We start from the raw sequence: 23,499 nt of genomic DNA, 5'->3' as shown, positions 1-23,499 counted from the left end.
CAAACGCCTGATAAACAAAAACGCTCGTCGGCCTAGGAGCGTGCGGCGCGTGGCCGCGCGCGCGGAGCCGCCGCTCGGGAGCGGCCTTGAGGGCTCAGAGCGGCGGGTGGAGTGAGCCGGGGACAGGCGCTTGCCCGGGCAGCCCGACCGCGCCGCCTGAAGGGAAGGACCCGCCCGGCCCCAGCTCCGCCCAGCCCCCAGTCCCGGAAGCGGGACGATGGCGGCGCCGTGAGCGCTGCGGCCCCTCCGCCCGTGCGGGCCCCGCGGTGAGTCCCGGCGTGCACCGCGGCCTGGGGCGCCCCCTGTGCTGCGGCTGGACCCGGGGCGGGGGCGTTTATCCCCGGGGGGGGGGAGAGAGGGGCTGCGGGGGGGGCGGGGGCGTTTATCCCCGGGGGGGGGGGAGAGAGGGGCTGCAGCGGGGGGGGCGGGGGCGTTTATCCCGGGGGGGAGAGAGGGGCTGCAGCGGGGGGGGCGGGGGCGTTTATCCCCGGGGGGGGAGAGAGGGGCTGCGGGGGGGGCGGGGGCGTTTATCCCCGGGAGGGGGGAGAGAGGGGCTGCGGGGGGGGCGGGGGCGTTTATCCCCGGGGGGGGGGAGAGAGGGGCTGCGGGGGGGGCGGGGGCGTTTATCCCCGGGGGGGGGGAGAGAGGGGCTGCGGGGGGGGCGGGGGCGTTTATCCCCGGGGGGGGGGAGAGAGGGGCTGCAGCGGGGGGGGGGAGAGAGGGGCTGCAGCGGGGGGGGGCGGGGGCGTTTATCCCCGGGGGGGGAGAGAGGGGCTGCAGCGGGGGGGGCGGGGGCGTTTATCCCGGGGGGGGAGAGAGGGGCTGCGGGGGGGCGGGGGCGTTTATCCCCGGGAGGGGGGAGAGAGGGGCTGCGGGGGGGGCGGGGGCGTTTATCCCCGGGAAGGGGGAGAGAGGGGCTGCGGGGGGGGGCGGGGGCGTTTATCCCCGGGGGGGGAGAGAGGGGCTGCGGGGGGGCGGGGGCGTTTATCCCCGGGGGGGGGGAGAGGGGCTGCAGCGGGGGGGGCGGGGGCGTTTATCCCCGGGGGGGGGAGAGAGGGGCTGCGGGGGGGGCGGGGGCGTTTATCCCCGGGAGGGGGGAGAGAGGGGCTGCGGGGGGGGGGGGCGTTTATCCCCGGGGGGGGGAGAGAGGGGCTGCGGGGGGGGGCGGGGGCGTTTATCCCCGGGAGGGGGGAGAGAGGGGCTGCAGCGGGGGGGGCGGGGGCGTTTATCCCCGGGAGGGGGGAGAGAGGGGCTGCAGCGGGGGGGGCGGGGGCGTTTATCCCCGGGAGGGGGGAGAGAGGGGCTGCAGCGGGGGGGGCGGGGGCGTTTATCCCCGGGAGGGGGGAGAGAGGGGCTGCGGGGGGGGCGGGGGCGTTTATCCCCGGGAGGGGGGAGAGAGGGGCTGCGGGGGGGGCGGGGGCGTTTATCCCCGGGAGGGGGGAGAGAGGGGCTGCGGGGGGGGCGGGGGCGTTTATCCCCGGGAGGGGGGAGAGAGGGGCTGCAGCGGGGGGGGCGGGGGCGTTTATCCCCGGGAGGGGGGAGAGAGGGGCTGCAGCGGGGGGGGCGGGGGCGTTTATCCCCGGGAGGGGGGAGAGAGGGGCTGCAGCGGGGGGGGCGGGGGCGTTTATCCCCGGGAGGGGGGAGAGAGGGGCTGCAGCGGGGGGGGCGGGGGCGTTTATCCCCGGGAGGGGGGAGAGAGGGGCTGCAGCGGGGGGGGCGGGGGCGTTTATCCCCGGGAGGGGGGAGAGAGGGGCTGCAGCGGGGGGGGCGGGGGCGTTTATCCCCGGGAGGGGGGAGAGAGGGGCTGCAGCGGGGGGGGCGGGGGCGTTTATCCCCGGGAGGGGGGAGAGAGGGGCTGCAGCGGGGGGGGCGGGGGCGTTTATCCCCGGGAGGGGGGAGAGAGGGGCTGCAGCGGGGGGGGCGGGGGCGTTTATCCCCGGGAGGGGGGAGAGAGGGGCTGCAGCGGGGGGGGCGGGGGCGTTTATCCCCGGGAGGGGGGAGAGAGGGGCTGCAGCGGGGGGGGCGGGGGCGTTTATCCCCGGGAGGGGGGAGAGAGGGGCTGCAGCGGGGGGGGCGGGGGCGTTTATCCCCGGGAGGGGGGAGAGAGGGGCTGCAGCGGGGGGGGCGGGGGCGTTTATCCCCGGGAGGGGGGAGAGAGGGGCTGCAGCGGGGGGGGCGGGGGCGTTTATCCCCGGGAGGGGGGAGAGAGAGGCTGCGGGGGGGGGCTGTGGGGGGGGCGTTTATCCCCGGGAGGGGGAGAGAGGGGCTGCAGCGGGGGGGGGAGGCGTTTATCCCCGGGAGGGGGGAGAGAGGGGCTGCGGCGGGGGCGGAGGCATTTATCCCCGGGAAGGGGGAGAGAGGGGCTGCGGGGGGGGCGGGGGCTTTTATCCCCGGGAGGGGGGAGAGAGGGGCTGCAGCGGGGGGGGCGGGGGCGTTTATCCCCGGGAGGGGGGAGAGAGGGGCTGGGGCGGGGGCGTTTATCCCCGGGAGGGGGGAGAGAGGGGCTGCGGCGGGGGCGTTTATTCCATGGGGGGGGCAGATGTGACTTATGGGACTTGCTGGGCCCAGGTACTGGGCTTCAATGCTTTCCCTGCCCAGGCCAGCACCACGCGGAGACAGTCGTGCCCAGAGGTGCAGCTCTCTGCCCAGGTACCGAGCGCAGGGGATGCTGTGGCTCTAGGCAGAGGCGGGCTAGGAATGGCACATAATGATCTGCGCTGCATAGCTGTACTCGCCATGCCACCTCCGCTCTGAACAGGGCACAGTTGCTCATAAAAGAATCTGTGAACAAAAGGCCGACCCTTGCAGAAGCTCTGGGCACTGTGCTTTTTCCCAAGGGTACACTCTGCCACTGACTCCTGGGGTTTGGTTCTGCCTTGCTGAATTGTCTGTTGAAATTGGTGGGAGCTCCTGCTGGAGAGCATAGCTGGCTCTTCTATTGTCTCTGCAAAATAGAATATCAGGGTTGGAAGGGACCTCGGCCGGTCAAAGCAGGACCAAGCCCCAGTTTTTGCCCAGATCCCTAAATGGTCCCCTCAAGGATTGAACTCACAACCCACAGTTTAGCAGGCCAGTGCTCAAACCACTGAGCTATCCCTCCCCCCAATAATGGTCGGCATTTCTAATGTGTCCATCGTGTTGGCAGCTAGGTGCCAGCATGTTGGAGACTCTCCTTAATCAATGACTCCTTGAAGATGACTCCTTGAAGTTTTAAATAACTTGAGTTTCTGTGTCTTTCATTTCTGGAAGCAGCATGACCTGCATGAAGATGACCTGCTTGAAAGTACCTGTCATTGATGTCCAGAATGATAACTTCAAGGAGCTGTGGCCGTCCATGCTCCTGGCCATAAAAACATCTAGCTTCATAGCTGTGGACACGGTGAGTGGGATGAGGTGCACTACTTTTCTACATCAAAGATGTGTAACTCTTTATCTGAATGCTACCCTTGGGGATGGAAGATGAGGGCTGTCTCTGGCCCTCTAGCTCTTGTCTCTGCACTGTCATATCCATTTGTCCCCACTATGCTTGTGCCTATTTGATATGGTTGTGGCTGTCTCTGGGAGTCTGTTCCATACACTTCATTATCCTTGGAGTAGGGAGGCTTCTCCAGAATTCCACCCAATCTTCCTCCTGCTTCATTTTGATCCTCTCCTTGATGTAAACTTGTTAGTCTTGTGTTTTTGAGGTTTCCCCCTTCTTTGAATGTCCAGGGTATCCCTCAGTAGGGGCCCATCTGAATCTTCTTACCAGGGAATATAAACCTTAGTTTACGAGCCTCTTGTCATAGGACCCAGGAGACCTTTTATCCCCCTTTTGCCAGCTGCTTCATCGTCCATTCTGCAATACACTGCCCAGACTTGTGTACGATATCCCAGATGAGCTGTCCTTGTTTAGCTCCTTTCAGTTCCTGCATCCCAAAGGACTTGATGGTTGATGTGAAGCACCTTCGATCTTGTGTGCTGCAGGAGGCAGTACCTGCCGGTAGGTGGAGGAGAGCATTCTTCTGTCAAACGTGCAGCAGGATTTAAATTGGCACCTAGCTCTTCGGTTTAGCTGCTTCCTAACCAATTGTGAGAGAGTAATTAGTTCACTCTGAGGAGATGTTAATCTCCGCGTTGGACTTTAAGGGGAGGAAACATGAAGATTACTAACCAAATCTCCCCTCTCTCTGCAGGAGCTAAGTGGTCTCGGGGCGAGGAAGAGTCTGCTAAACCAGTAAGTAACGTGCTGTTCTTGAATGCCAAACCCTGCTCCTAGATGGAGTGCTGTATTCAAATTTACATTCATTTTCATACTTGTCTTAAAATAGCATCTCTTTGGGTGCCTTCCTGCCAAAGGGGTTTTACTCCTGCTGTTAGGGATGGAACCTCCTCTTGCTGTTTTTCCTGCTGCTCTGTCCCGCTGGTAGAAGAGAGCGAGGCTAGCAGCCACACTGCAAGCACAGTTCCTTCTGGAAATTGTCACTGGGAGACTCAGCTGAAAGCAACATTCCAGCTGGTGGGACTGGGAGAGAGCAGGCCTCAGACTTGGGATTGCGGAGGTTGCAGTCTGACGCTTTCTGGTGGTGCTACTATGTCGTTCACAGAACTGAAAGTTCTGATTGTTCTGTAGTTGAATTTATATAGGACCTGAGATCTCCAGCCTTTTCAGGCAACGGTTAGGCTTACCATACTGAGAATGCAGAGGTACCAACTGGGACCCACCTCCTTCCAGTTAGGTGGGTCCTGTGCTCTCACCTGTCCTGGACCTCGAGCTGCTGGTAGTTGTGAAAATGGGGGTGGGAACAGTCTGATCTCCCTGGTGCAGAGACTGTACAAAGCGAAAGGGAGACAGGAGCAGCAACAGCAACCCTGGAGCCCCGAATAAGGGCTCTTCACTAAGGTGGGGGGGGAAGACGAGTCTGCCACAGAATCTGAAGCCCCCATAGCTGCCATCGGTAGCGGTTTGTGCCTCAAAGAGAACAGTAAACTGTGTGTGGTCATTGAATTGAGACTGCTTCTTGCTGCCCCAGCTGACCTCTCCTCTCTCAATGCAGATGTATTGAAGAGAGATACAAAGCGGTCTGCAATGCTGCCCGAACACGCTCTGTCCTGTCTTTAGGAATTGCTTGTTTCAAACAGCTCCCAGACAAGGTATGTTGCCTGCTCAACCCACTCCTGTCTGTCGTCATAGCTGGAGAAAGCGTAGCAGGAGCCAGTGTCTTAGTTACAAGGTAGTGACTTGGCTAAAGGGGCCTTTCATATGATGCTGCTGGTTCTCAGGGGATGGCTGTGCTAGAGATTCATGTACCAGTAGGTCTGTCGTGATAGGGCACCCTTCTGTAGGCGGCAGAGTTTCTGCTGCAGGGGCTCACAGTGAGGAGCCCAGCTCCAGCTCTCACTGAAGTCAAAGGCACTTGCAATGCTGCAGGAGGTCCGAGTCCCTGGCTAGGCTGGGCTGTAGAAGGTGAGTGGTGGGAGATGTTGCTTTGAGTTCCCATCTCTTTCTTTCCGGTCCCAGCCTCTAGTGAAACACCTGCTTGGGAGTCCCAGGCCATGGCTGTATGACTTGTCTTACTGGCTTCTCTAACTTTCCCCTGTTGATTTGCCTCTTCAGTCTGAGAATACGTACCTCTCCCAAATCTACAACCTGACCCTGCTGTGTATGGAGGACTATATCATCGAACCTCAATCCGTTCAGTTTCTGGTGCAACATGGCTTTGACTTCAACAAACAGTACTCGCAGGGGATTCCCTACCACAAGGGCAATGACAAGGTACCTCTGTGCATCGGGGAGATTCCCAGCCCCAAGGTCCCCTCTGTTTATCCTCCACTTCACAGTAATTAAAGGGGAAGCTCTGCTCTAATGGCTGCTCAGGTACAACCCTCCCAGCTGGAGGAGGAAACCTGATCCCCAGCCCTGTCTGCTCCAGGCTTTCACAAAGGGAGATCTTTGGGTGACAGAGCTGGGGGGCTGCATGACGTTTGAGCGGGAAGTGGATTGTGCTGATCCAGTAAGGAGTTCCAAACTGCTTCTCACTCTTCTTCGCGTGGCTGATGTAAATGTAGAGCAAGTACTATCATTTTACGATTTAGATGGTTAAGCCAGGCAATTGCGTCTGGAATATTTGTGAATCGGGCATTGAGTTGTTCTGTGTTCCATCGTCTGTTCTGAGCGACCACAGTCGCATACCGGAGGGTCTTTAATTTTATATTTGTGCAGCAAGTATCCGCATCTGCCATGGCTTGGGCGGATGTGGTTTACGGTTGCTCGTGAGCTTTGTGGGATATCACAGGGATCTACTGTGTCGAGTCTTTCATGTGGTGTGTGTTTGTGACTTCTTGTGAACTTCATTCAGCTTTCCAAGCTTCATCAGGGTTGTAGTTGCATTCTTGAAGGTTAAATGCGTGGGTCCAAAAGGGCTTACATGACTTCAGATGGTGGTGAGGGACGTTGTTAAGGGCCTGGTGGATGGGAAGACATTCATTTTCCACGATCCTCTGGAGTTCCTGGACTGGTGTGCAGAAATGCCTTGTGGGTTGAGTAGTGCTGCTAGGGGCAAGCTAATCCCCAGGGCCAGGAGAGGGTGCTGGAGGGCCAGGCCAGGGATCCTGACTGCACTGTCTGTTCTCCCCTCACGTCCAGCCTGCATCTGGCTAGGAGCCACTGTCCCCATGCTACTGGGCCACTCTTATCCAGAATGAGCAGTGGGTGGGTCTCGCTTCAGTAGCAGAGGCTGGGGACAAGGGCCTCCTGGCACAGGGCACACGGTGGCTATATGGAAGAGAGCAGATTGAGGCTCACTAACTTTAACCCTTGCCTTACCAGGGCAACGAGAACCAGAGCCAGAATGTTCGTGCTTTCTTCTTGGAGCTGATCCGAGCAAAGAAACCCCTCATTCTGCACAACGGCCTGATTGATCTGGTATTCCTGTACCAGTGCTTCTACGCCCACCTCCCTGACAGTCTTGGCACCTTCACTGCTGACCTTTCGGAGATGTTCCCAGCTGGGATATATGATACCAAATACGCCTCTGAGTTCGAGACCCGCTTCGTAGCCTCCTATCTTGAGTACGCCTACAAGAAGTGGTATGTGTCACTTCATGCACTTCAAGGGCTTGGGGGAGGTTCACTGTCTTCCAGACACCAACAGATCGGGGTCTTTCTACACTGCCCTGCTCACGCATCCCATAGAGATGATCACATTTTTCTGCTCTGTGCCTCTGTTCCATCCTGAGGATGGTGGCATGAGGACAAGCTCTGATTTCCTTAGAGCTCAGGTGGAGAACAAGTACCACGAAGACCAACATCTAAGCAAGGAAGATGCTGTCTCTGCAGATTCCCCTTGTTAAATAATCCAGCAGAGGAGTCAGTGCAGCTATAAATGGAATTGAAATATTGGTGTTAAAATCAGACTGGTTGCTGATGGCCCTTCCGCTGCCATGGCAAACAGGCGTCAGCTCCGCAGTGCTCAGGCACTTTCTCTACTGTGGCCTTCCCTTTAACTGTGACTATCGTGTCTCACTTTCCCACTGAGGGGCGCATGCTCCTTGTTCCGGGGTGTAAGCATTCCCTTCTTCATCCCACCCAGAATTCTCTCCTGCTGGGGGTATTTCCTGGCAGACTTGAGTTGGAAGCAGCCATGTGCATTGGTCTCGTCTATCTCTACCATAGCTAAAGGCCCTAGTTCTGCAGCTGCTACACACTCTGACCTCTGCGTTAGCTGCAGTAGGAATCTGGCCCTGAACCAGATGACTGGCAGTGGTGCAGCCCACCTGAATCTCTCCCCTAAACTTCACCCAGTGGTTTTAAATCTGTTTTTAGCACCTGTTTTGGGAACTAGGAGGCAAGAACTGCAGGAATCTGCTGGATAGTCTCTAGGTCAGCTCTTTGACTTCCCTGTTTTCTGTTCTGAGGCCGTCTCTTCTTCCCTCTGATCAGAACTCATCCAGATGCTAATGGAAGTCATCCACACCGAGAATTGATCCCTTAAGTTATTCCTGTGCTGTGTCAGAATTCTGCATGCTCCTTCTGAGCAGCTTTAGCCAAGTGCCCTGAGATCACTGTACATGGAAAGAACCCTTCTCTAGGTGTGAAGAGAAGGAACCATTAAACATGCCTCATGACAAGAAAAATAGTGAAAAGCTGCCTCTGAGAACAGTTCCCTTTGGACTCCCCCCACTCTGCCCTGGGCTTTCTGCAAAGACCCTAACTGAATCTTTGTGTGTTCCAGCAAACGAGAGAATTGCAAGCGGAAGGATTCCAGCAGCCAGCACCTATCTATTGAATTTTATAACTACCCCGAAAGCATGTCTCCTTACATAGACTATCGCTACTGCTCCCTGGCAGACACTGATCACAATGTGGCAGATACAAATAAGGTCCACGTCTGCGAAACATTCTCGGTGAGTAGCATTAGCACCTAGGTCCTGCAGCCACAAGTTGGGGAGATAGACTGGGACCTTCTGGTCACCCAGTCTCATAATACAATGACACGGAAACGTAGGTTTCAGAGCAGCAGCCGTGTTAGTCTGTATTCGCAAAAAGAAAAGGAGGACTTGTGGCACCTTAGAGACTAACCAATTTATTTGAGCATAAGCTTTCGTGAGCTACAGCTCACTTCATCGGATGCATTCAGTGGAAAATACAGTAGGGAGATTTGTATACATAGAGAACATGAAACAATGGGTGTTACCATGCACACTGTAAGGAGAGTGATCACTTAAGGTGAGCTATTACCAGCAGGAGTGGGGGAAACCTTTTGTAGTGATAATCAAGGTGGGCCATTTCCCGCAGTTGACAAGAATGTCTGAGGAACAATGGGGGGTGGAGGAATAAACAAGGGGAAATAGTTTTACTTTGTGTAATGACCCATCCACACCCTGACTTTATTCAAGCCTAAGTTAATTGTATCCTGAAATGTAGCAAATTCAAAACTGAAAAGGAAACATTCTCACAACCCACAATTAGCCTTTGGAACTCTCTGCCAGAGGGTGAGGCCATAAATTCTGTTGATTCAGGAAGGGATTAGACACTTACGTGGCTAATAGGAGTGTCACTGATTAACTGTTCTGAAAGGGATATAAACACTTTTTTGCTTCAGGGAACAAGCCAGCGTCTAACTAATGGGGGTTAAAAGAACTTTCTGTGGGCAGTGTACCCCACCGCTGCCTCCAGAAGGGTTTCGGATACCTTCCTGCAGGCAGAAGGAACTGTCTGCTGGCTACTGACCTAGATTGCCCACTGGCCTGAGCTAGTCTACAGACTCCTATACTTTAAATCAAATTCATCCTTGGTGTAACTCCACTGACACACAAGCTCCAGCCTGACCATGGCTAAGGCTACGTTTTAGTCACGGTGGGTATTTTTAGTAAAAGTCATGGACAGGTCATGGAACTGTGACCTGTCCGTGACTTTACTACAAATACCCACCGTGACTAAAACTTTTAGGTGGGGGGCTGTGGGTGCTTCAGGGGGAGGAGGGAGGGGAAGGGCTGGAGCCTGCTGGTGCTGAGGGGAGGGTTGGCTGGTCTGGCAGGGGTTTCCTACCCGGGTTTCCTCCACGTTCCTGCAACTCCTAGGCAGTGGAGGGGCCAGGGGGCTCCACTACGTCTGTCACAGCACCTGTTGGCCGGGAGCCACAGCCAAGGGGAGCTGTGGGGGCGGGACCTACAGGCGGCATGTGGCACGGAGACCCCCCCCCCCAGCCCCTTGCTGCCTAGGAGCTGCAGGGCCATGCCAGTGGGAACCAGGGAGCCCCCCACTCCGAGGTAAGCGCCCCCCTGAGCCCCCTCCCACACCCCAAACTGCTGCTGCTCGCCCAGGGGCTGCCCAGCTTGGGCAGCCCTGAGTCAGCACCAGCTGCTGCAGAAGTCACGAAATCCATGACCTCCGTGACAGACTCGCAACCTTAACCATGGCCAGTGTTTGGTGTATTTCAGGAAGACATAATCCCACCATGCACATTTGCGTGCCTAGCTTTCTTTGTGCAGACCACTTCCTAAAGAGAATCCCTTCCTGGCCTCCATTCCGCTCCCTGGTTGTCAGCCATTCAGTAGCCCATCGGGAAGGATCGCTGATGGTTCAGACCACAGCCCAAACCGCTGCTGAAGCGGGAGCCATCAGTGTCCGGCTGGTAGCAGTACCCACTGCTCCTCACGTGCTGGGTAAAGCAGCTGTAAACACGAAGCTGGTTCCTGTCATGGTTTATGACGTGTGCCTTCCCCACTAGGCCTATGGCTGGTGTCCGAACGGGGTGAAGTGTTCCCGGTCTCACGACATCGACCTCATCATCGACGAGGATGAGAAGTGTAAAGAGGAGAAGCGGAAGAAGCGGAAGCAGAGGTGGAGACGACGGAAGAATGCGGAGGAGTCCATGAAAGAGTCTGAGCAGGGAATGGGGAAGGGCGTGGAGGTGGCTCAGAATGGGGAGGAAGGCCCCCCATTGAAACAAAGCTATCATGGCAGTCTGCCTGCTGGGAGGGTCCCTGCTCGGGCAGAGGCAGCAGCGAACGTGTCCAGTGAGGAGGGCCCCCTCCTGGAGGTGGAGAGTCCAATTGACATGGACCATGAGCCTGGCTTTGACAGTGCAACAGATGTCAAGCTGGCGGAGGATCTGGAGGGTGCCACAGACCAGCAGAGCACCACTCACCCCGCTGCCCCCCCAGTAGAAACAGACGTCGGTCTCGCTGCCAGAGGAAACACCGTGGACAGCGACCAAGTGAAAGGGCAGCAGTTGGGCACCGATGAGCACAGCTCAACTGTCCACCCACAGAGCTGTTCTGAGTCTAAAGCTGCATCCTCTGCTGGGAAGCGAGCGGCATCTCAGGAGAGCCGCTCGGAAGGGGGCATTCACCGAGCCGGCTTTGATGCTTTCATGACTGGCTATATCATGGCCTACGTCTGGATGCTTAAGAAAGGAGAGGGCAGAGACTCTGGCTCTGAGCCATGGCTGCCAGACTGTCACAATAAGTTGTATCTCAGTGGGAAATCGGTGCCGCTTCAGATAGTGAAGAGTTTGTTTTCTAAATCCTCCAAAGCCCACAGCCAGAAAATGAAGCTGGCCTGGGCTAGTGGCTAGAACTGGGAGACTCTTGTTTTGTGTTTTCGTCCAGCAGATGAAGGTTCTTCGTTCTGTACATGAAGAATTTAGCAGGAGGGGAGCAAGTTCTTAGTCACGTTTTATTTCTGTACAATTAAATTGCTCCCTACCTGAGTTCCCGTGTGGTCTTCCTTGCCCAGGGGCAGCAGCATTGTGGGTCTGAGACTGCATGGGCTAGCTCTTGCTTTAAATGGGTGGGAGCTCTGTTCTAATGTTGCCATGACTTTCAGTTAGATGACCTGGGGATGCATCTTTCAAGAAACACAGCCTAGCTCAGCACTCCCTGGGGTAGCTTTAATAGGTGGCCTGCCTCTTCCTCTGCAAGGGGAGGGGAACGGAGGAAGAGGGAGGCTGCTTTAGCTAAACCCATTCTTGCAGGTGAGGGGGCAGTAAGAAGCCAGAATTGTGACTCTAGTTTCTAGAGGTTTGGGTTCCCTCATAAAGGTAGAGAAGGAAGGACACCCCAGCTCCCATATTGCTCATGGGTTGGGGGCAAATATCTTCCCATCTCACCTGGTGGGTTTCCAGCCTTCCCTGGGGCTGGCGGTTTCCTGCTGCCCCATTTCTCCTCCCTTGTGTGAGGTGATATTTCACTCATGTCCCTGAGAGATGGGGCTGTGAGTGGGTGGCATGTCTCCTGTCCCAGTCAGGACAAAGGGAAGGGGGAAGCTGTTCAAACAGGCAGGGACAAGGTGGGGCTTACAGGGCCCCTCTGGCCTGAACTTCCCAACCACTTTCCCACACTGCTCTGACCTTCCTCCACCCTGAGTATTCACTAGTTCTGCAAAGAAATTCTAATGTGGAAGTGTTTGGAACAGCTCATGGGAAAGGAACTGGGCATTAGGAACCCCTTGACCAAATGACCTGCTTTCCTCTCTTTATCTTATCTTAATTCCTTTGTTTCAGAAGGAAGATGTTTAACGCTAACATTCCTACAACCATTCTTCGAAAGTAAAATCAGAGCCTTCAGGGGGAGTTCAGCACTTTAAAATACAGCTCTTCAACAGAAATGTTCATTTCAGGGCAAAGCTTCCAAACAGGCCCCTGCAGCCTGGAGGCCGAGAGTAAGGGACACAATACACACTCTCCCAACCCTGCCGAGGGTAGGGCTTGATCGCTGAGTAGGGGCGTAGCATTGGCACAATCACCACAGCACGTCTCCTTGAGCCGCCCAGTTGCTGTGCCCAGGGGCTTCCTGAAAATCCTACAGCTGGTAGGACCCTTTAGCTTGCTGCACGTTAACACAGGAAAGCCATCCTTGGGGTTCCAGGCCCCTGGGCTTCCCCCTTGAGTCCCAAACCAGGAGACTGACCAGCTCCCCCAACAGTCCAGCCTCAGCCATGATCTGCTGCCCTGCCTCCTTCCTTTGTCTCTCTCCCCCAGGTCACCTGGCCTGCACCTCACTTCCTTCTCCAACACCTCCGGCTGATTCTTGGAGCAGCGGGACCCCAGACATCAGTTGCCAGGCTACAGAATGTTGGCCATTGTCTGTGCCCAGGCAGCCAGACATCAGTCACACCTGCCCTCCTGGAATCTGCAACAATCACACCCCCTTGTTCCACCACCAAGGTACTTGTTCCATACAGTGGGGAAACTGAGGCACAAGCACGGTATTCAGACAAAACATTAAGAGCATTCCCGCTTTGTCACTGTGTTTTTTCCTCGTTCAGTGTGTAGCATTGGGGAGGGGGCAGGTGAGAGCAGAGCCCTATAAAGGCAGCCAGCACACAGAGCTGTAAATGGGAGTTTGGGGAAGGGGTATTTTGGGTGGTTTTCTCTTTTTCCTTGGCAGGACTTCAGGTGGGAAAGCTGTTACAGCTACTGCAGCAGCAGAGGTAGTGACCCGAGCAATGGAAGAGACAATGAAGATGACCGGATGTGGAAGCTGCAGGATGTACATGATCCCAGCACAGGTACCTGCAAAGAGCTTTGTATGAAGTGTTGCCTGATAGAGCTGATGGAAGAGAAGATCCAAGGCTTGGAGATCAGGTGGAAACGATGGTTGAGTTTCGAAGGAGGTTTGAGCAGATGATGGAGCAAAGGCACAAGAAGGCTGAAGGGATGAGTCAAGACTTGTAGGTGCCAGCTGGACTGAAGAACTCAATGGGGAGACTGCTGGGTGAGGAAAGTGAGTGGTGGAAGCGTGCGACTAGTACAAGAACCAGGCAGAGGAAAAGACCAGCTAGGGAAGGAAACTTAGAGATCAGGAACAGGTCTGCTGAGCTGGAAAATGAGGAAGGGGCACAGCAGCCAGTAACGGAAGGAAGGAGGGCAAGGAAGAGAAGAGCAGAGCGGTTAGTTCTGTAAGAAGAGGGGAAGAGCCATTGGAGATACCCAGAGTTCAGAGCTCCAGGGGGATTCAGAATGACTCGCAGAAAATGGCAAGGGAGAATAAAAGACAAGGAGTCACAGCCAGAAAGGACAGGAGGAAGGCTGGAGAATCATGCCATCACCAGGAAAAGGCAGGTCCATGTGATTTGAGGACTCTCTACTAAGAAGCATACAGAGGCCTGGCACCAGAGCTGATCCAGAGACCAGAAGGCTGAGCTGTCTGCTGGGAGCTAAGATACAGGATGTGGTCCTGAAGCTGAAGAAGAATCTAATGGGAGCAGGAAAGAATCCACTGATTGTGTCATTTGTTCCCATATGAAGGGCAGCTAGATTCTCGCTGGAATGTATCAAGGGGGACTGTGCCAGGCTAGGGACGACGCTTAAAGAAATGGAGGTTCAGGTGACTTTGAGTTGGATTGTACCTGTCCTTAGAGGAGGAGGAGGAGAAAAGCGAGACAAGATTATGATTCTCAAGAGATGGCTCAGGCAGTGGTGCTATAAGGAGGGCTTGGGTTGTTTAACTGCTGGTCAGAGGACAGTTCTCATGGGACGGACTCCACCGGAGTAGGGGGGGAAATAGACTTCTGCGATGGAGGTTGAGACAACTCATTAAAAGAGCTTTAAACTAGGAACTCAGGAGAGTTGGGCGATGCTCATATGATCTCCACACCCGATTTTAACACTGGGAGGGAGGAAAATCAAGTAAGAACGGACACAGCACTGGAGAAAGGAACAGCAGTGGGTAGGAGAATGGACGGTAAGAGGAAGGACCGTGCTGATACCAGTCAGGTGATGCTGGCAGTAGCATGACCGTACCCAACCGGGCGAGGAATGTCGGTGGAGCCAAGCAGCAACAGTGAAGATGTTTGTTCGCCCATGCAAGGAGCCTGGGTAATAAAATGGAGGAACCGGAGCTATTGGTCCAGGAAGTGAAACCAGATGTTCTAAGGATAACAGCAAGCTGGTGGAATTGTCCTGCCTGGAGTACAGGGATTGAGGGGTATGTGCTCTTCAGGAAAGACACAGGTTAGGCGGTGGCTTAGTGCTGTATCTCAATGATGAGCAAGGCTATGTTTTAGTCACGGCTATTTTTAGTAGAAGTCCTGGGCAGTAAACACAAATTCACAGCCTGTGACCTGTCCATGAGTTTTACTATATACCCCTGACTAAAATGGGGGGGGTCTGCTATGGAGGGGGCATGGCCAGGGGGGGCACAGTGCTGCAGGTGCTTGGGGGCAATTGGGCGGGGGCTGGGGTAGGCTCCCTACCTGGCTCCTGGGAAGCAGCAAGCCCAGCAACAGGTGTTGCTCCACCCATGCCCTGGTTCTGCAGCTCCCATTGGCTGGGAACCACGGCCAATGGGAGCTGTGGGGGCGGTGCTGCGGGCACAGGCAGCATGAGCAGCTAGGAGCTGAAGGAAGGGAGTTGCTGTCACCCTTTCGGGGAGCCCCCTCCTCAGGTAAGCACCGCACCCCAGGCCTGAGCCCCCCACACCCAAACTCCTGCTGCTGGGGGGGCGGAGGGGGCCAAGACTGCCCCAGCAGTGGTGGGTGTGCCTGGCCGGGGGGCCACCTGAGCCACTCAGGTAGCCCCCGGGCCAGGTGCACCAACCGCTGCAGAAGTCACAGAGATCACTGAATCTGTGACTTTTGTGACCTCGGTGACAAACACAGAGCCTTAATGCTGAGGTAGACTGTAAAGAAATTAGAAGTGATGAAATAGAGGAGAGAGTTTGTTTGGGCCAAAATCACATTAGGGAAGAAAATTACTGGAGGGTCCCCTAATACAGTGTTGGGGTGTTCCTGACCACCAGGATCTGATTTATATATGGATCAAAACCTCTGTTTTTAATGAAATAAATACTCCTGGGAATTGTGGTTATGGGAGACTAACTTCCCAGCTGTAGCTTGCAGGACAAGTGCTACTGATAATAGTAGGGCCCAGGTTTTCTGGGATGTGATGGCTGACAGATTTCTTCACCAAATAGTTGCTGAACCAACAAGATGTGATGCCATTTTAGATTTGGTCTGGGTGAGGAGCGAGGACCTCATCGAAGAACTGGTCGTAGGGGACAACCTTGGTTTGGGTGACCATGAGCTAATTCAGTTTAGACTAAATGGAAGGATAAACAAAAACAAGTCTGCAACAAAGGTCCTGGATTTCAAAAGAGGTAACTTAAAAAAATTAAGGGACTGAGTCAGGGAAGTGGACTGAACTGAAAAACTCAGGGATCTGAATGTGTAGGAGGCTTGGAATTACTTTGTCAAAGTTGCAGAAGCTCTCTGAAGCAAGGGGGAAAAAATCGTAGATAAGACTGCATGTCAGTCACAGAGTCCATGACTTCTACAGGGGCTAGTGTGGTTGGCTCAGCAGCAGCAGTTTGGGTTTGTGGGAGGGGGCTCAGGGCTGGGGCAAGGAGTTGAGGGGCAGGGTGGCGCTTACCTGGGGTGTCCCTGGCTCCCACAGGCATGCCCCTGCAGCTCCTAGGCGGAGGAGCCAGGAGGCTCCGTGCACTGCCTGTGACTGCAGGCGCCGCCCCTGCAGCTCCCATTGGCTGTGATGGGAGCTGTGGAACAGGCACTTGTGGCAGGAGCAGTGCATGGAGTCCCCTGGCCACCCCTCCCCCTAGGAGCTGCAGAGACATGCCAGTTGGAGCCAGGTAGGGAGCCTGCCACCCCCACCCCCTTCTGTGCTCCTGGCCCAAGTTTTAATCAGGGGTATATAGTAAAAATCATGGACAGGTCAGGGGCGGTAAATTTTTGTGTACAGCCTGTGACCTGTCCATGACTTTTATTAAAAATGCCTGTGAGCAGAACGTAGCCTTACTCCTAGGGAATGTTTGCAGACCAAGCTGGATGAGCAAACACATCAAACAGGTGATTGAGAGAAAGCCAAAAGCCTACAAGGAATAGAAGCTGGGATGGATCAGCAAGGAAAGCTACTTCTTGGAGGTTGGAAAGTGTAGGGATAAAGGGCACAGCCAAAAGCCAAGCAGAGCTGGACCTTGCAAAGGGCATTAAAGCCAATAATAAAAGATTCTGGAGCCCTCTCGAAGAAGGAAAGAAGTGGGGGGACTGCTCGGCACTGAGGATGGGATAGAGATTAAAGATTACCTAGGCGTGGCCCGACACCTAAACAAATACTTTGCCTCAGGTTTTTATGAGGCTAGTGGAGAGTTCAGGGGTAGTGGCATAGTGCCTAATGGCAATGAGGATACAGAGGCAGAAATTACCACAGCCGAGGTGGCAGTCAAACTCAAACAGCTTAACGGTACTGTGGAGGGTGGATAATCGTGAAGAATATTAAAGGAACTGGCCCATGAAATTACAAGTCTAAGAGCAAGGATTTTTAATGAATCTTATTTCAGGGGTTGTACCCTATGACTGGAGAATCACTAAAATAGTTCCTGTTTTTAAGAAAGGGGGAAAATCAGCTGGGAAACTACAGGCCTGTTAATTTGACCTTAATTGTATGGAAGGTCTTGGAACAAATGGTGAAAGAGAAAGTAGTTAAGGATATAGAGGTGAACAGTGAGTGGGATAAAATACGTGGTTTTACAAAAGATAGATCGTGAGAAGAGAACTGATTTTGTAGACGAGGGAAAAACAGATCTAATCTACCTGGATTTCAGTAAGACGTCTGATACAGTTTTCACTTGGAGTTAAATTGGAGAAGATGGGGATTAATATGAGAACTGAAAGATGGATAAGGAACTGGTTAAAGGGGAGACTACAATGGGCCATATTGAAAGGTGAACTGTCAGGCTGGAGGGAGGTTTCTAGTGGAATTTCTCAGGGACTGGTTTTGGGACCAACCTTTCACATTTTTATTACTGCCCTTGGCACAAAGTGAGAATGTGCTAATAAAATTTGTGATGGGACGAAGCTGGGAGGTCATACAGGAGGATCTGGATGACCTTGTAAACTGGATTCAGAGTAACAGCCGTCTTAGTCTGGATTCGCAAAAAGAAAAGGAGGACTTGTGGCACCTTAGAGAATAACAGCATGCATCTGATGAAGTGAGCTGTAGCTCACGAAAGCTTATGCTCAAATAAATTGGTTAGTCTCTAAGGTGCCACAAGTCCTCCTTTTCTTCTTGTAAACTGGAGTAATAAGAAATGGGATGATATTTAATAATGCAAGGTCAGGCATTTAGGGACTAACAAAAGGATTTTTGCTATAAGCTGGGGATGTATCAGTTGGAAGTGACAGAGGAGGAGGAACAGCTGGGTGTATTAGTTGATCACAGAATGACGATGAGCTGCCAATGTGATATGGCTGTAAAATAGTCTTAGGTGAGGTATTTCCGGTAGAGACAGGGCAGTGTTGAGACCTCACCTGGCATACTGGGTGCAGATCTGGTCTCCATGTGTAAGAAAGATTAATTCAAACTGGAACAGGTGCAGAGAAGGGCTGGATGATCTGAGGAAAAAACCTACCTTGAGAGCTTGCAGGCTGAGGGGAGAGATGATTGCGCTCTATGAATACACCAGAGGGATAAATACCAGGGGAGGGAGAGGAGTTATTTAAGTTAGCACCAATATGGTCCCCAGAACAAATGGATATAAACAGGTATCTACAATTTCTGGCTTGAAATTAGGTGAAGGTTTTTAAGGAGTGAAACTGCCTTCCAAGGGGAGCAGTGGGGGGCAAAAAATCTAACTGGCTTCAAGACTGAGCTGGATAAGTTGATGGAGGGCATGGTGTGATGGGACTGCCTACAATGGCATGTGGCTCACTGGTGACTGCCAGTAGCAAAAACCCATCAATGGCCCGAGACAGGACATGCGATGGAGGGGGCTCTGAGTTCCTCCAGAGAATTCTCTCAAGTGTCTGCCTGGTGGGTCTTGCACACCTCCTCAGGGTCTAACTGATTGCAATGTTTGGGGTCTGGAAGGAATTGCCCCCTGGGTCAGATTGGCAGAAACCCTGGGGGTGGGTGGGTGGGTGGGTTTGCCTCCTCTGCAGCATGGGGCACGGAGCACTTGCAGGTTTAAACCAGTGTCAATGGTGGATTCTCTAACTTGAAGTCTTTAAATCAAGATTTGAGGACTCCAGTAGCTCAGCCAGAGGTTAGGGGTCTATTTCAGGAATCGGCAGGTGAAGTTCTGTGGCCCCTTCTGACCTTAAAGTCTATGAGTAATGTGTGGCTTTTAGAGCACCTGAATAGTTGCGCTTTAAACGGAAAGTGACACTCAACCTGAAGTAAAGCAGAGCCGTGACTCTGCTACACAGGAAATTGAGGCATAACTAGTAAGAGAATTTAAAGTATTTAAGTCTCACCTACTGGACCATGCTGCACTTCCCAGAAAGGGCCTGCTGGGAAAAGACCCTCATCCATGTCTAGAAAGAGGCGTACATCCCTATCATAGCACAAAGCCAGCTTGCGCTCTTCCTTGCTGATTATAACTAGAGTAGTTCTCTATTCTTGTCCTACCATCTTTCCTTCACTCTTATTCCCACCATTTTAGCCAGTGTTTCATCTGGTCTTGAATTTCATTTCTTGGGAGGTCACAACTGTGCTACAGTAGCAGAAGACTGTTGTGGGAAATAGGGAAGATACTGACCCAGGGCCCATGGACACTGGTCAAGAGTAACCAAATACAGCAAGAGCCTGGTACAGTTCAGCAGGAAGGAATGATTTCTGAAGCAGCCAAGTTGTGGTCAACCCCTACCTAACAGTAGGCTTCTCCATCTCTTACTGGAGCAGGATTCAGATTCTAAAGGTCAGAAGAGACCATTGTGATCATAGAATCATAGAATATCAGGGTTGGAAGGGACCCCAGAAGGTCATCTAGTCCAACCCCCTGCTCAAAGCAGGACCAATTCCCAGTTAAATCATCCCAGCCAGGGCTTTGTCAAGCCTGACCTTAAAAACCTCTAAGGAAGGAGATTCTACCACCTCCCTAGGTAACGCATTCCAGTGTTTCACCACCCTCTTAGTGAAAAAGTTTTTCCTAATATCCAATCTAAACCTCCCCCACTGCAACTTGAGACCATTACTCCTCGTTCTGTCATCTGCTACCATTGAGAACAGTCTAGAGCCATCCTCTTTGGAACCCCCTTTCAGGTAGTTGAAAGCAGCCATCAAATCCCCCCTCATTCTTCTCTTCTGCAGGCTAAACAATCCCAGCTCCCTCAGCCTCTCCTCATAACTCATGTGTTCCAGTTCCCTAATCATTTTTGTTGCCCTTCGCTGGACTCTCTCCAATTTATCCACATCCTTCTTGAAGTGTGGGGCCCAAAACTGGACACAGTACTCCAGATGAGGCCTCACCAATGTCGAATAGAGGGGAACGATCACGTCCCTCGATCTGCTCGCTATGCCCCTACTTATACATCCCAAAATGCCATTGGCCTTCCTGGCAACAAGGGCACACTGCTGACTCATATCCAGCTTCTCGTCCACTGTCACCCCTAGGTCCTTTTCCGCAGAAAAGATCATCTAGTCTCACCGTCAGTACAACACAGGCCACAGAACATCCCCAAAATAACTCCTAGAGCAGAGCTTTGAGAAAACCATCCAGTCTTGATTTTCAAATGGTCAGTAGTAAATTGTTCCAGTGGTTAATTACTCATTCTTAAAAAATTACCCCTTATTTCCAATCTGACTTTGTCTAGTTTGAATTTCCAGCCACTGGATTGTTATACCTTTCTCTGCCAGATTGAAGAACTCATTATATAGTATTTTCCCCTGTAGGTTCTTATAGACTACAGTATAGGCTGGATGAATGGACTATAAGATGGATAGAAAGCTGGCTAGATTGTCGGGCTCAATGGGTAGTGATCAATGGCTCCATGTCTGGTTGGCAGCCGGTATCAAGTGGAGTGCCCCAAGGGTCGGTCCTCAGGCCGGTTTTGTTCAATATCTTCATTAATGATCTGGAGGATGGTGTGGATTGCACCTTCAGCAAGTTTGCAGATGACACTAACTGGGAGGAGAGGTAGATACGCTGGAGGGTAGGGATAGGATACAGAGGGCCCTAGACAAATTAGAGGATTGGGCCAAAAGAAATCTGATGAGGTTCAACAAGGACAAGTGCAGAGTCCTGCACTTAGGACGGAAGAATCCCATGCACCGTTACAGACTAGGGACCGAATGGCTTGGCAACAGTTCTGCAGAAAAGGACCTAGGGGTTACAGTGGACATGAAGCTGGATATGAGTCAACAGTGTGCCCTTATTGCCAAGAAGGCCAATGGCATTTTGGGATGTATATGTAAGGGCATTGACAGCACATCGGGGGATGTGATCGTTCCCCTCTATTCGACATTGGTGAGGCCTCATCTGGAGTACTGTGTCCAGTTTTGGGCCCCACACTACAAGAAGGATGTGGAAAAAGTCCAGAGGAGGGCAACAGAAATGATTAGGGGACTGGAACCATGACTTATGAGGAGAGGCTGAGGGAACTGGGATTGTTTAGTCTGTGGAAGAGAAGAATGAGGGGGGATTTGATAGCTGCTTTCAACTACCTGAAAGGGGGTTCCAAAGAGGATGGATCTAGATTGTTCTCAGTGGTAGCTGATGACAGAACAAGGAGTAATGGTCTCAAGTTGCAGTGGGGGAGATTTAAGTTGGATATTAGGAAAAACTTTTTCACTAGGAGGGTGGTGAAACACTGGAATGCGTTACCTAGGGAGGTGGTGGAATCTCCTTCCATAGATATTAAGGTCAGGCTTGAGAAAGCCCTGGCTGGGATGATTTAGTTGGGGATTGGTCCTGCTTTGAGCAGGGGGTTGGACTAGATGACCTCCTGAGGTCCCTTCCAACCCTGCTATTCTATGACTCTAATCAAAGCAACCATCAACCTTTCCTTGGTTAGTCTCAAAGAGCTTTCTCTATTTAGCTTATCACCGTAAGGCAGGTTTTCTAATCCTTTAATCATTCTTGTGGGTCTTCTGTGACCCCTCTCCAGTTTATCATTCTTTTGAATTGTAGACACTAGACCTGTGTACACAATTCCAGCTGTGGTTACACTGGTGCCAAATACAGAGGTTAAATAACCTCTCTACTCCTACTCAAAGTTCCCGTTTATGCATCTGAGGATCACATCAGCTCTTTGTTCACAGCATCTCACTGGGAGCTCGTGTTCAGCTGATTATCCATCCCCAAATCAGAATCACTGCTTCCCAAGAGAGAATCCCCCAGCCTGTAACATTTAGCCATATTAAAATGCATATTGTTTGCTTGCACTCAGCTTACCAAACAATCCAGATCACAGTGACCTGTCCTGTTATTTACTGCTTCCTGCCCCCATTTTTGCGTCGTCTGCAAACTTTGTGATAATTTTGTTTTCTTTAATAAAAATATGACCTAGCATGAGGCCAAAAACTGATCACTGCAGGAACTCAAGAGAAACACACCTATTTGATTTACAATTCCATTTTGAGACCTATCAGCCAGCTTTTAGCCTACTGAATGCATGCCGTATCACGTTATGTGGTACCAAATCAAATACCTTACAATACTGTGAGTGTATTAAAACACTATTAGCTGCCAAGGCATCTAGCCCAGGGGTTCTCTCAACAAATGTTCTGGTGGCCTGAGTGTGGCCACCAACTCTTGCTGGTGGCTGCTCTGACAATTTTTCCTAAAATACTTAAAACTTTAGGAAAAACTAACATATGCCCATAGACGTGTCCAATCCATTGTAATCTATTTAAGCATGGTGTTTTTGCAGACTCAAAAATAACATGCAGTTGTCCCTATTCTTTACTGGACCTAAACAGAAACAGGTGCTTGACATGGTTTGCTGTTTTGGGTTGATGATTTTTTATTTTGGAGACTTGCTAGCTAGTAAATCCGCTATTGTGAAAAGTGGTATTTGTTAATATCACATTTCACAGCTGATTTACTCAGCCCTGGCAAGCTGGGGGACAAATTAAGCCCTAGATGAGGAGGTGGATAAGGAGGCAGAGGGCCAGCAGCAATGGGGGGCGGGGGTGTGTGGCTGGAAATGGAGCCCTCTGTTCGAAGCCTTGTGGCTGGGAATGGAACCCTCCATCACATGGCCAGAGCCTGCCGCCTACCACTGAAGCCCAAGCCTCACTGCCCCGGGAAGGTGGGAAACTCACACTGGTTGCCTGCTGCTACAGTGTTTGTGGTTCCAGAAGGGGCCCGGGATTTGCCCTGCTGGTGACCCTGGGGGAGGGAGGGGTGGCTGCTTTCCCCCGCACCAAGGCAGCTGTGGCCACTAGAAAAGCCCCTGGTGGCCACATGCAAGAACCGCTGGTCTAGCCCATCTCCAGATTATGCCTGTGCCTATACAAAGCTTTAGGACAGAGCCATGCCTTGTGCACTTTAGTGCTGAAATGGCTCAAAGCCCTGCTGCTTCCACCACTTCCCTTGGGGCGTATGTATTTATAAAGGCTAAAACAGCAACTAAGTGATCACAACCCCACGTGTACATACACAAAACACCTACCACAGAGAGCATCCCTCACCTGGCTTTACTGCAGTCTAGGTGTCTTATTTCTATTGTAGATAAGTTCTTCAGGGGTATTTAAGCATCTAACTCTCTCTGAAATCAATGGGAGTTAAGTGCCTTTGAGGAGATGAACCAGCTCTCACTGAAATCAATGGGAGTTAGATGCTTTTAAATACCTTTGAGGATCTAGGCCCTTGTCTCATTTCATCTCTCTACAGTACCATACATGCTCCTGGTTTTCTGTCCTTTGGCAACACCATCGCTGTCTGCCAAAGAACAAGGTAGGCTGCTAATGCTGTGGGGCAGTCCATTTCCAGGTGCTGAGCAGCATAAGACACTTCGGGAAGAGACAATGGATAAGTAACCCGGACGCCAACATTGCCCTGAGTAGGATGCACGTGGGAGGCTGTTTTTTTTTTTCTGGTACCACTGCATGTAACTCAGCACTTTACAAATAAAGGCGCTATATGAAACCAAATTTGTATTTCATACCTAGGAACTGTGAACACTTTAATGAGCTTATAGGATAGTCAGTTTTTCCACTTTTGTCCTCTTGACCACAAGAATCATGTTTTTCTTTTATTTTTATTTTGAAAGCAAGTTGGGAAACAGTTTACAAAAACTGACCAAGAAAAAAAATTATGAAAATATTTAACTAGATTC

At 52.5% G+C, this 23,499-nt stretch overlaps 1 protein-coding gene across 3 annotated transcripts; it reads left to right on the top strand.

The window, feature by feature from the left end:
• The first annotated feature begins 142 nt into the window (after positions 1 to 142).
• TOE1 (target of EGR1, exonuclease) lies at positions 143 to 11,194 on the top strand. Of its 3 annotated transcripts, none has more exons than XM_084635793.1 (8): positions 143 to 266; positions 3,253 to 3,379; positions 4,176 to 4,216; positions 5,037 to 5,133; positions 5,597 to 5,755; positions 6,809 to 7,068; positions 8,213 to 8,384; positions 10,211 to 11,194. In XM_084635793.1, the coding sequence occupies exons 2-8, from the start codon at positions 3,254 to 3,256 to the stop codon at positions 11,057 to 11,059; spliced, it is 1,704 nt and encodes a 567-aa protein (XP_084491919.1). In that variant the 5' UTR covers positions 143 to 266; position 3,253; the 3' UTR covers positions 11,060 to 11,194. The 3 variants fall into 3 exon arrangements, with proteins under 3 accessions (XP_084491919.1, XP_084491920.1, XP_084491918.1); XM_084635794.1 differs by having other exon boundaries at positions 185 to 266; positions 3,250 to 3,379; XM_084635792.1 differs by lacking the exon at positions 143 to 266 and adding an exon at positions 2,545 to 2,649 and having other exon boundaries at positions 3,250 to 3,379.
• Positions 11,195 to 23,499: the final 12,305 nt, after the last annotated feature.

Source organism: Lepidochelys olivacea (genome assembly GCF_965140295.1).
Source record: "Lepidochelys olivacea isolate rLepOli2 genome assembly, chromosome: 8".
Lineage (NCBI taxonomy): Eukaryota > Metazoa > Chordata > Testudines > Cheloniidae > Lepidochelys > Lepidochelys olivacea.
The sequence above is the reverse complement of the archived record's forward strand: the minus strand, read 5'-3'. Positions and strand labels throughout refer to the sequence as shown.

What these genes read in the sequence shown, in the direction of transcription:
- TOE1 (XM_084635792.1), top strand. Translation starts at nt 2,549, where the DNA reads ATGGGACTTGCTGGGCCCAGGTACTGGGCTTCAATGCTTTCCCTGCCC. An exon ending in AGGTGCAGCTCTCTGCCCAG is followed by an intron (nt 2,650 to 3,249) that starts GTACCGAGCGCA and finishes CATTTCTGGAAG; the next exon opens with CAGCATGACCTGCATGAAGA. An exon ending in AGGAAGAGTCTGCTAAACCA is followed by an intron (nt 4,217 to 5,036) that starts GTAAGTAACGTG and finishes CTCTCAATGCAG; the next exon opens with ATGTATTGAAGAGAGATACA.